The following is an 11,735-nucleotide window of genomic DNA, read 5'->3' on the forward strand; positions in this document are numbered from 1 at the left end:
ATCTGTGACTTTGGTGTTTTAAAGGGTTAAATCAGATTTAGGATGGCCACACAATACGACACACACTAACCACAGATCGAGGCAGCGGTGGTCCAGCAGTGAAATAACTGGTTTTGTCCATGGAGTCTGGCTTTGAAGAGAGCATAGTGTAGATAAGTTTCTGTTGTGTTTCCACCAAATGCAATTAGAATTTTCGCGTTGTGTTACTACAAGTTTGAACGCCAGAATATTTTATGTTGACTCGCATCATACGCGCATGAAATCCCTGAATCGATGAACTTCTGCCGGTACATCCTTGGCGTCATATGTCCCTAGAGAATCTCAATGCTGATCGGCTATTGCACATTGGTTGCCCACGTTCAGATTTTTTAACTCCTGTGAAGAAGTGTGTGACGCGGAATCGTGCTACTTGCTTAATTTGTGCTGCTTAATTTGCATATTTTGCATCATTTGCGTTGTGTCCATTGCCCCGCCCAGCGGGAATTTATTCTAATCGCGTCTTTACGTTGACTTTACGCGTAATTCACTCGCGGTAGTTGTTTCATTTGTGCCCCATGTGAACACTACATTAAAGTTTACTTCCCTGAAGAAAAGGGCTGTCTGTTTGGGAAGTACTGAGTATGCGACTGAATAAATGAGACTTGGATTATATGACTTCCGTTCATCAAGAATTTTCTTTGTTTTTGGATTCTTCGTTTGCTGTGGAAGCATGCGAGGAAAAAAAAGTTTTCCTCACAATTTCAACAACAGGGTGAGTAATAGATAGACAAATGATCATTTTGTGTGGGATGTATTCCTCAAAATATTTTCAGTTAATCAGGACGTGAACCTACTTTCCTCTTCGACTTGAACACGTTGCAGCGGAAAATGTTGCTCTGTCCATCTCTCGCTATGTAACTGAAGATCTTCAAGTCTTGGGCATCATGTGAGACGTAGAAGATCCTGTCAAAAGGAAGATGATGCATATTATTTCATTGGGTTGGTTACAAGCTGCTTGGTTTGGTGTCCTTCTTTTTGATTTTAAAACCTACCTGTAAATGGGATCCTGTGTCACCAGGATCGTGTTCTCATCCCATGACCACCCTTTTCTCTGTAACAACACAAACCATATTAGGTTGACATTGACAAATTGTTACTGAGGAGACAATAAGATTTAATTCAAATGGTGTCACATTTTAAAGGACTGACCTTCCTCTTCTTGCGCAGAATGACTTTGACAGAATCCGTGGACACGACAATGTTGACCTTCTTCTTCTTAATATTTTTCAGCTTGAATTCATACTGTGAAGGAAAAATTAAATTAACATTCAAGGTTGGCAAAAAAGTAATCCAAAAGTTAATTCAAACCAAACTGATTATTATGCTACAAGTTGTGACCAGCATTTAAAATCACACGGGCCCGCTGAGATGGAGCTCTTTACATAAGATAAATGATATATTGGAATAGTGGGAAGAGATCATGCAGACAGAAAGATATTTTTGCCAGTCTTTTCTTCTGGAAAATGTGAGATTGAGTAAACACTGTCAGTTTCTGTTTCTGGGAGCTGTTTAAGCTTTCAAAGGCAGACTTCCCAGAGGGAGGCAGACATGTGTGGGACACTTTCATCCCTCTCCGTGATTAATGCTCGAGCCTGCACCCTCTGCCTCCACTGCAGGCTCACACTCCAAATATCAGGGCCCAGAGATCTAAGAACAACCAGGATTTATATGAAATAACGTGCCTTGCTTTGAAAACACAACGTCCACCATCAGATGATTAATTGATCAGATGGAGTTCTGTGGAATCGTCTCTGTGAACGGGCCGTCGCTCCCTCTGCGCTGACAGGCTTAGCAGATATTCTCTGTCATCTTTTCTTTGGTTTGTGTAAAAATAACAACCCAGCGGCGTTTTTTATTTTCGGCAGGATTGGAACTGTCCTCTCACTCTTGTATTGACACTTCAGAATAAAAATAATGTCACAAGATGTAAAGAAAAGGTATCATTGTTACCAACATGAAAAGTTATATCCGGTGAATTTTAGCCCTGATGAATCTGGAGCTGTTTGTCCCGTGTTACATCCAGCAGAAAAACACCTCATTAGAGGACTGAACGGGCCCGTATTCCTTCTCATATGCTCTTATCTCATTGCTCTTATCTGTTTTATAATTTGTCATTTGGACTGGGGGAACTTTTTCATAGCTCTGAGTAGGGCTGCCCCCTAATAGTCGACCAAATGTTAGGCGACCAGAAAGGTCATTAGTCAACAAAATGTCACTGGTCGCTTAGTTGCAGAAAAAAACACCCTACGAAACTCTATTAGGAGCTGCACCTTGTCAAAATAAATCAAACCCTATATGACTGGACTATGTGGGAATTTAATTTGAAAGGACAGACACAGGAAGTGGCCACGCTCAGCAGTCAGACAGGAGTCACGTTACAAACCAATCACAGCTGACAGATATCTTTCCCTTCTTGTCTAAATATTCAGTCTGATAGATAAGGAAAAGTTGATCATGTTAGTACAGGGCTACCTAGAGCTTTACATCTGTCCCACAGACAATAGGCCTACACACTTATAAACGGCGCCTGGAAGAAGATCAGCTCTGCACTAAGGATTTCAGGTAAATAGGCTATACGATGCTTGTTAAGGTTGCTTAGTGATGACAATTGGTCGACTAGGACAATTCTCAAATAGGGGCAGCCCTAGTTCTGAGAACCCCCGTTGTTGTTGTGTCTGCACTGCAAGATCCAGGAATGATCTTAGTTTTTAGAACGCAATTTTGACGGACTTTTTAAGCTCCTGTTTCAGAGTAGGTACTCCCCTAGCATAAGAGGGACCATGAGTGAAGTAAGTGTACGATGAGTGGTCGAACACAGCCAATGCAGCACTGGCAACCACCACTTTTAAATAACCTGTTAGCTGTGTGAACAACAAAAAATGGACTGACAATGAAGTCCAGGCTTTACTGAGCATATATGGAAATCAAACACAATTGCGACTCGTCAAAGCCAAAGTGATGCTGTTCTGGCCATCCATCTCTGACATAGCATCGGCATATTTTCACCTTGATGACTGCCATCAGCCTATAGACAAACACGATGATGTTCATTGGTGGCAGTTGCCGATAGGGCTGTCAAAAGCACCATGAAATTGAGTTAGAATATTTTCGAATTAATTTAGTAGAGTTTGTATAATATTTGAATTTTTTATTATTATTATTATTATTTTATTTATTTATTTATTTTACAAAAAAAAAAAAAAGCTGCTTATTGCTGGCACAATATGAACCTGACGCTCTGATGATAACACCCGTTCTGACCGCAATGTTTGAATACTTCAGTGCGTAGTTTTCCACCACAAGAGCGGATCCTGGTCGGCTCATAGTGGTGTCTCATTCTGGTAATGTTTCATCTCTTCTTCAAAAAGGGTAGGGAGGGAGGCAGCAGGTGCAACACTCTTCCCTGTATGTCTCTCGAACAGGTCATACATCGTGGACAGCGCAGTGGGTGGTGTTGGCGCCGTTGGCGCCTTTCCCTCTGTCACTGCGTCCCTCTCTGGCCCGGCTTGTGCGCGAGCCATTTCTGCTCGAACGGGATTCGCCGTGATATGCAACATTATTAATAGTATTTAGGGCTGCCACTATTATTATTTTTATTTATTATTATTTATGATTATTTTCATTGTCGACTAATCTGTTGATTATTTCTTCGATTAGTCGACTAATCATTTCATTGAAAAATGTGTTAAAATGTTGAAAAATGTTGGTCTGTCTCGCCCAAACCCCAAAATTACGTCATCTAATGTCTTGTTTCATGTTTTAGTTCACTGTCACGGGAGAGTTGTAAAGCTGCCAATATCTGAATGTAAAAAGCTGCAGTAAGAGTATTTTGGGGTACTTTTTTAGTACTTTTCTATGAAAAATGACTCAAACCGATTAGTCGACTACTAAAATAGTCACCGATTATTTTAATAGTCTATTAGTCATTGATTAGTTGACTAATCGTGGCAGCCTTAATAGTATTAATTAATTATTAGTGATATTCGAATTATCAAAAAAATATATATATTCAGTTGCCGATATTTATCTGTTATGTCGCATTATTTTTGCGCTGGCCAAATGCTGTGTTGGTTATTTGGGGTCAGACTCAGGAGTAACCAATGTTGTATACCAGTCTGTTGAGTTGGTCAGGCCCAGAGAATGGGCAGAGAATCAGAGCTTTACTAACAATCCCTTAAATGCACCTCTAGGAGATGAGCGAGGAGGATTCTAAGGAGCTCTGAGCAAGGATACACAGGTGTATTTTATGTGTCTTTTTCTCGCATCTCTCTCTCAAACCCTGACTAAGACCCAAGGAAGAGACACAACTGAGGGAAGCGAGGAGACACGTTAGCATTGTGAAAAATACCCATGGTTATGGGTGCCAATCAAGCCCAGAAGCACCCCACAGAAAAGGTAGAGCGCCCATGTGCGCCAGTGTACAGTTGGGGCAAATTGAAATCAGTGTCAGAATAACCACCAATGTGTAGGCTTTGTTCTGCTTTGTCCCGCCCTTTGATGGCCGTCTATTCGTTGTCAGGGTACCGGCACTTGGAGCCAAAAAGAAAGAAGAAAGTCTCACATTTCAGCAATAATTTATGACACATCATCTATTAAATAAGCCTTGTTGAAGAGGTGTCCAAAGAAGTCCTAATATGATAAAAAACTGTTTCCATAATGGGATTGCTGAGAGGCAGTTGATTTCTGCTCAAAGTCGTCCTCTGACCATACACAATTTAAAGTAGCTTTACTGCAGCTCAAATGATATTGTATTTTTGAACTCTTATAAATTAAATAAATAAATCTGTCCTTCAGATGTTTACTGAAATGTTCAAGATAATCCTGTTCAGGAAGGTCTGAAGTTATTTGACTGCACAGTTTTAGAGAGAATTAAAGATAAACATTAAATATAAACTGGGACAAGAGGACCATCCACCTCCATGCACACTGCTGTCAGAGGGCGATGAAGTGGAACACACAAAGTTTTCATGCTACATTTTCATGCTCATCAGCCGCCGCCCCCGGGCACAATTTAATGCTCTACAGGTAGTGTCAACTCACCTCTTGTCTTATCTCTAAGCCACTGCAAGTGCTTTAAGGACAACGTGGCTTTTGAATATTCAGGGTCCATCTCTTCAGAAGTAGAGACTCTTAATTATTGCGCCATTACAGCGCTCTCAAAGAGCTCCGACTCTTTTACAGACTGCTTTTATGCTATCAACTTTAATCTTTCGCCCCCACGTTTAATACCACGTTGTTTATTGTGTTTGCATTCACATACTTATTTGTCTCTTTATGCATTTTCTTTTCTTCTGTTTTTATTTCATCTCCTTTCGTTTATTATTTTTGCTTTGAAGCCTTGCAGAGGAGCATTCTGCAAACCGTGCTTTTAGATAAGAGCAATGTAGCATAAAAGAAATTTAATTTAAAAATGGGTTGTTTAAGGACAGATGAAAAAGGTACAGTACACAGATTTGGCCAGCGAGGTCTTGAACAGCCTTTGAGTTACCTTGTACTACCTTGTGCACTGTGCAGATAGTTTTTCTTTTCAATTGAGCTGCTAAATCAAAAGCTCTTTTTAAAATGCCTTATGAGAGAAACTGTAAGAATCTGAGAATCAGAAATCCTTGAGATTCCTGAATGATGTGTCAGCGAGGACACTCAAACATGCAGCATCACTAAATCTTCAGCATTAGAACCAAATGATCATGATACTGCTCTCACTGTACATGAGGGATCAGGATTAAGTGCTTGCTGGGTGTAACCGTGGCCGAGCTCCGAGTGACTCAATAACTTGGTTGTGAGATTAGATTCAACATCTGACAAGCGGCTAAATCCTCTCCTCCCTGTGCTCCTCTCTAACACTGCAGCGATGTGTAATGACAGGGCATCACTGCGTTTCCAGCGGGCCTGTGTGGTATAAAGGGGGGCTGTTGGTTTTCCCAATGGTATCGCATATAAACCTGCGTGCCATGTCTCTCCCCAGCCATAAAACCAGAGCTGCCCTGTGAGTCCTGCTTTGATTTAAACCGCTCCTGACAGCCCACTGAATCTGCCGAGTGTGTAGTTTTACGCAGACCAGTGATTTATGTGTAAAGAGGATGTTGAGGGGAGTGAGGATCCTTCTGAGCACCGTGCACAAGGTAAAACACAAGACAGAGAGTTAACGTGCATGCACCCGCATCAGTCACTGGGTCATTGTTAATGGAGACTGCTGCTGTCACAGAGGTCTTTCTCGCACAGGGAAGTCACAGATTTAAGTTTCTTACTCTGATTCTCCTCATTGCCGCGACTATCTCCATTCGGCTGCCGGGGCGACCCACCTCCAAACTGCCGATGTACTGCAAAATGTAAGAGAAAGGTTTAAAGAGAGGCAGCTTGGGGGAATGAATGCTGCTGATTACTCAGGGAGTGCTGGGCTGGCAGATTGTTGAGTGCCATTGTAGTTCTGACAGCTTTTTAAATACATTTCTGGAACTATTCCTGCTCTTTGAGGACATCACTAAATGCTAGAGCTGTAATGATGAGTGGGTCCACAGAAATTGAATTAATTTTTTTGATCAGATAAAGGAACAGTGTGTAAGATGTAGAGGGACTTGGTGGCAACCAGCAGTGAGGATTGCAGATTGCAACCAGCTGAAACTTCTCCTGGTTAGAATTCCTTCAGTGTTCATTGTTCAGAAGGAGCCAAATTATCTATATATTATCTCTTCCTCTCCAAAACACACGGGCCGAGTGATTTAAGTCGGTAAAAACACTGAATAAAGCAGCTTCACATTGCAAATTAGTGTTTCTCCGATACTGTTTGGCACGTCAGAGATGGGCAGCTCGCCCACCACATGCTAATGTGTGCTCACCTTTTCTCTCTGATGATTTAAGATCCAGACATTCAGGAGGTTTTTTCTGGGGACTAAATTATCTGCAGAGGTCTCCTCCTCTCCAGAACAAATGGACCAGGTGATTTAAACTGGTAGAAACACTAAATAAAGCTGTTTCATGTTAAAAATCACAGCAGAGGGGCTTCTAACGATGGTGCCTGATACAAATGTCTCTATCAAGACCCAGTGTTTGGTTTGTCCATTCTGGGCTACTGTAGAAACATGGCAGTGCAACATAGCGTTTTCCACAAATGACAACCTGCTCCATATGTAGATATAAACGACAATATAAACATTTATTATGCATATACCATTTCTGCCAATATATCCCCCTAAATCCAACACACTGGACCTTTTTAAGGCAATTTTCCATTAAAAGTATAACATATTTGATGTTTCCAGCCTCTAAAATTTGAGAATTTGTTGTTTTTTCTGTCTAACATGATAGTAGGGGACACCAGGGACGGGTATAACACGGGATAGTTGTAACACTTTAAGTTTCTAACCAGAAACAAGCTATGAATCACTTGATGTACTCTGCAATGCTCAGTTTAGTCCTTATTTTTCATGTTCTTCATGTGATTAATTAGCACCCTTTAGCAGACTGAGCCAAAAGTAATTTTGTGATAAGACAGTAAGTTGTTCACTTCATTTGTTGTTCCTGTTTAAAGAAGAGATTACAGGACAGAGAAGCAAGAAAACACACACACACACACACACACACACACACACAAAATGCCTAACCCTAACCCTTACCCCAAGGACTCATTTATACTCAATGTTACATACTCTACTCAGTTTTAGTCTTTTATTTTATTGTCTTCATTAAAGATTACTGTGTTTGTTATCCTACTCTATATAAAGCGTCTTTGAGGACTTCCAAAAGCGCTTTATAAGTGTGATGTACCATACGTATAATGAGATAAATGGAGCTTTTTGTCGAGTACGTGTTAATTTTGCCCATAGTTGTACACGTTTTCTGAAAGCTACACAGCAGTGTAGTGTTGTTCAAGGGAGACATGACCATGGGACTCAAAGAAGGCTTTTCAAAAATGGCGAAAATAAACAAATCTGTAATATAGTTTAAAGAATTTTCCATCCACATGTCGCAATGTTTTTAACAGCTGTACAGACCCCCGCCGTCTACCACGCTGTCTCCGTTAAAAGTCACATTATTACGACTTTCTACACCTTCACCTTGTTTAGTGTTGTCAGAAACTTTTGACACTGCCCTCTAGTGCCCTCTATTAGCCGTAGCTATGCCAACATAAAGGACTCATCGAAGTATGAGGGCAGTGACGTTTACAGCATTTGAAATGAATGGACCTATTTTCATATGTAAAGAGAGTTTGAATGAGCTATAACCCTAATCTAAACCTAATTCCTAAATGTCTTAACCCTCAAACAGGCCTTTGAACATGTAAGGACCGGCCAAAATGTCCCCACTCTGTTGCTCAAATACGTATTCTGGCCCTGACTATGTGGCAGTAACTAACATACTTTGCTCACACAGAGACACATTCACACACACGTTAAAACAGTTAAATTTTAAGTGTTGAATAAGAAGCTTTCAATATGTAAAGTTTTTGTCAAAATCCTTATTTCATGATCCGTGACTATGGGGAGAATTTTAAAGCCCAGTCCAGACCAAAGGTTCACGACGAGACGAATTGAAACAGGCAACTACTTGCAAAAACCTGCTGGTTCACACCAATGCAACTAGATGAAATGGTGTATCATCTCTATGCAACAATTCTCTGTGCTTCTGTTCTGATTTCCAGCTTTTCAGGTTTATTTTGTGGCTGAAGATAATGTGTAGCTTCTTAAAATATGAATGAGGATAGTGATAGTGAGATACTGGCCACAGCTGCATTTGTAGTAGTGATGAAACGGCAAAAAACAAACAAAACGAGCATCAGATGGACTGTATTCATGACACCACAATAATATAAGTAAGGTGTGCCAATTAGTCAGTGAGATTGTGTATGTGTGTGAGGGGGCATAAGAACATATAGCGAGCAGCAGCAGCAGCGACCCACCAAACAATACCAGCACACAGTGAGGACAGAAACAGAGGGCTCGGCAGGGATGGAGCACCTGCTGCAGCAAGCAAACAAGCCCTCTGTGGTGATTTTGACTTGACCAGTGGACTTCACTACAAGCTGACTGGCTGTAGAAACAGATGACGTGATTTATGTTCTAAAACCAGCTGCCAGTGATTTGACCAGCGGAGTTACAGGTGCCAACATCAGCCAGCTTGATTCGAGCTCAGCGAGCAGTTTGCACTGCTGCAACTTTTCTCTGCTGTACGTTCTAAAATGGTTTCGTCTCGTTGCGAATCATTGGTCTGAATTAGGCTCATAACATTTCACTCCTTGTGTTTGAGACTATTATTGTTACAGAGATAACTCTACCATTTAATAGCAGACACATGTAAATAGCTTGCATCACATTTTGAATGTACTGGCTTAAAAGCTCTTGAAGATACAGATGTCAAAAATGTTACAACCGTCCCCGGTCTCCCCTGAATGACACATTTAGGGGTTTTGGACTGTTGGTCTGACACAACAAGACGTTTGATGCCATCACCTTGAGGTACTGCAAATGGTGATGGTCATGTCTCTCAATTTTCTGATGTTTTATTCATGATTAATTAGGAAAATGATCAATCAGTGATGAAAATAATTGTTAGTTTTAGCTCTGTTAGACTCAGACTCATTATACCGGGTGCCAGAATCCAAAGGCAAAGTATCTTAGGATTGTTCTGCACTTATCATAAATTATAATGCAAATAAATGATGTCAGCATTCATCAAGTTATCAGTTAAAGCGACACTTCTTCATGCAAGTAAGGTCAGAAATCACAAACATTTCAAAGTCATGCAAAGTGAACAAATATCTAAAGTATTCGAGGGGTCATTAAACATCACATAAAGCAGTGGATGAGAATCTGTACAGTGGTGATTGTTGTTACAGTAGCAGTGACATCTCAGTGTTACAGTGAAGATCCAGTGCTCTCATCGCTGCCACCCACAAAGTATCTGTTGCAGAGGCTCCTTACCTTTGCCTCGAAGCAGACCCCATGCTTAAACACCTCGTCGTTGTGCATGGGGATCCTCAAATCGTGCGCGTCATCCACTAAATTGTACTTGGTTACCCCTGGCATCGCTTGAACGATTGCTGCCTCGCTCCCGACTCCCGTTTTACGACAGCGCTAGAGTACCTGCAGATATGCGCATCTCCTCCGGCGCTGCTCCCCCCGTCTCAGTGTCTCCGTCTCCGTCCGCGCTCTATCTCTCCCTCCGTCACTCCGGAGGTCATCCGGGTTGAGGCGCCCCGGTCCGACGGATTGGTCGGCTGATTGATTCAATTAATCGCACTAATCTGTGGTCGGTGTGTACACTTACTGACCCCCACACTCCGGTCTGAGACACGACGGAGAAGCAGTGAGCAGTACGCACCGCCACCGCCGCTGCCGGGGTCCCGATGACGCACGGATCTCAACACATGATTGTTTTTTCCTCGAAGCACCGCGGCACCAAACTGAGCTCTAATTCATCACAGTGAGCGATCAATATTCAGGAACAGTGGGCGCTTGTTTGGCACTAAACAGGGTGTAAAATCTCACAGATGAAGATGCTTGGAAAGACTCAGTCAGCAGCTACAGCCGGTGTTTGGTTGTGTGACATCTAGTGGCATCACAGGGAACAAACAATTCCCCAAATCCCCGACTCCTGGTCGATTCCTGGAGCCCCCAGGGGTCCCTGAAGCGCGCCTGGTTCCCTCCAGCAGTATGAGAATTAATGTGACCATTAATTTAAGAGGAACAGCAAAAATAGACACCACAAGTGATGTTTCTTAGACAAATCAATAAATGACAGAATGCTCCTGCAATTACCTGACAGTGATTTTCTCCACCATACAAAGGCACTCTGAGGTGTTCATGGAGTCTTCTCTAACTGCTGACACACTGACAGCTTTGACCTTTATTATTCTTCTAGGTCTGCTCCTGTGGATGCATTATAAGGGGTGAAATTATCCAGGAGCAGAGCTGGAATAGTGCAGCAACTTCTGTCAGGTCAAATGATATGAAACTACCCCTGAGGTAATTTTACAATATAGATGAAGATAAGATATAATTTGCTGACTGGGCATAGATTTGGGGGGGGGGTGATTCTAACCTCTTGATTTTTAGTGTATTTTCACTGACTCTGCACTTTTAGAGGCAGATACAGGATTTTACTATATTTTGTGCTCAGATGAAAATTCACCCACCCTTCTCTATTGGGTTTCTTTACCGCTGTGTTTTTAAATGCATGTGTTTTTAACATGACATCAGATTTTAATTTTGGGCTGGTCACACCGTGGCATGGGGAACAAGCTCTAAATGAGGCGGCAGTAGCTCAGTCCATAGGGACCTGTGTTGGGATCTGGAGGGTCGCTGGCTCAAGTCCCCGTTTGGACCAATTATGAGGGGTGGACTAGCTGTTGGAGAGGTGCCAGTTCATCTCTTGGGCACTGCCGAAATCTCAACTGCTCAGGTTGCCTCACTCTGACATCTCTCCATGTCTCCATGCAGCTATAGGCCTTATGATTAGGCTTATAGCTGCTTTCAAATGTGATCGATTAGACCTTGTAAAAGCCAAAGGTGTCGATTCACCCTGTGTTTGGTGGTGTGAATAAATACATTGATTGTACTGCAACTGGAACCTGCAGTTTATTGTCTGAACTCGACGCAACCAAGGAAGCTGTGGCATCAACAGCGCAAAGCCCATCAGCCAGGTCAGGCCATAATATATGTGTCAAAAGTCAGTGTGTGAGAACAGTGTGATTATATGAA

General features: G+C 42.0%; 1 protein-coding gene across 1 annotated transcript in view; it reads right to left on the minus strand.

Moving 5' to 3' along the window:
- Nucleotides 1-10,560, minus strand: part of LOC125902134 (carboxyl-terminal PDZ ligand of neuronal nitric oxide synthase protein-like) — a 31,932-nt gene extending 21,372 nt beyond the window's left edge. Inside the window, exons 1-5 of the mRNA XM_049598279.1 lie at nt 9,957-10,560; nt 6,288-6,359; nt 1,189-1,281; nt 1,032-1,090; nt 834-942 (exon numbers count right to left, since the gene is read on the minus strand). Of these exons, the coding sequence (XP_049454236.1) occupies nt 834-942; nt 1,032-1,090; nt 1,189-1,281; nt 6,288-6,359; nt 9,957-10,061 (438 nt within the window). The 5' untranslated portion in view covers nt 10,062-10,560. The remainder of the gene's footprint in view (nt 1-833; nt 943-1,031; nt 1,091-1,188; nt 1,282-6,287; nt 6,360-9,956) is intronic.
- Nucleotides 10,561-11,735: the final 1,175 nt, after the last annotated feature.

The sequence above is a fragment of the Epinephelus fuscoguttatus genome, linkage group LG15, assembly GCF_011397635.1.
Source record: "Epinephelus fuscoguttatus linkage group LG15, E.fuscoguttatus.final_Chr_v1".
NCBI classification, from domain to species: domain Eukaryota; kingdom Metazoa; phylum Chordata; class Actinopteri; order Perciformes; family Serranidae; genus Epinephelus; species Epinephelus fuscoguttatus.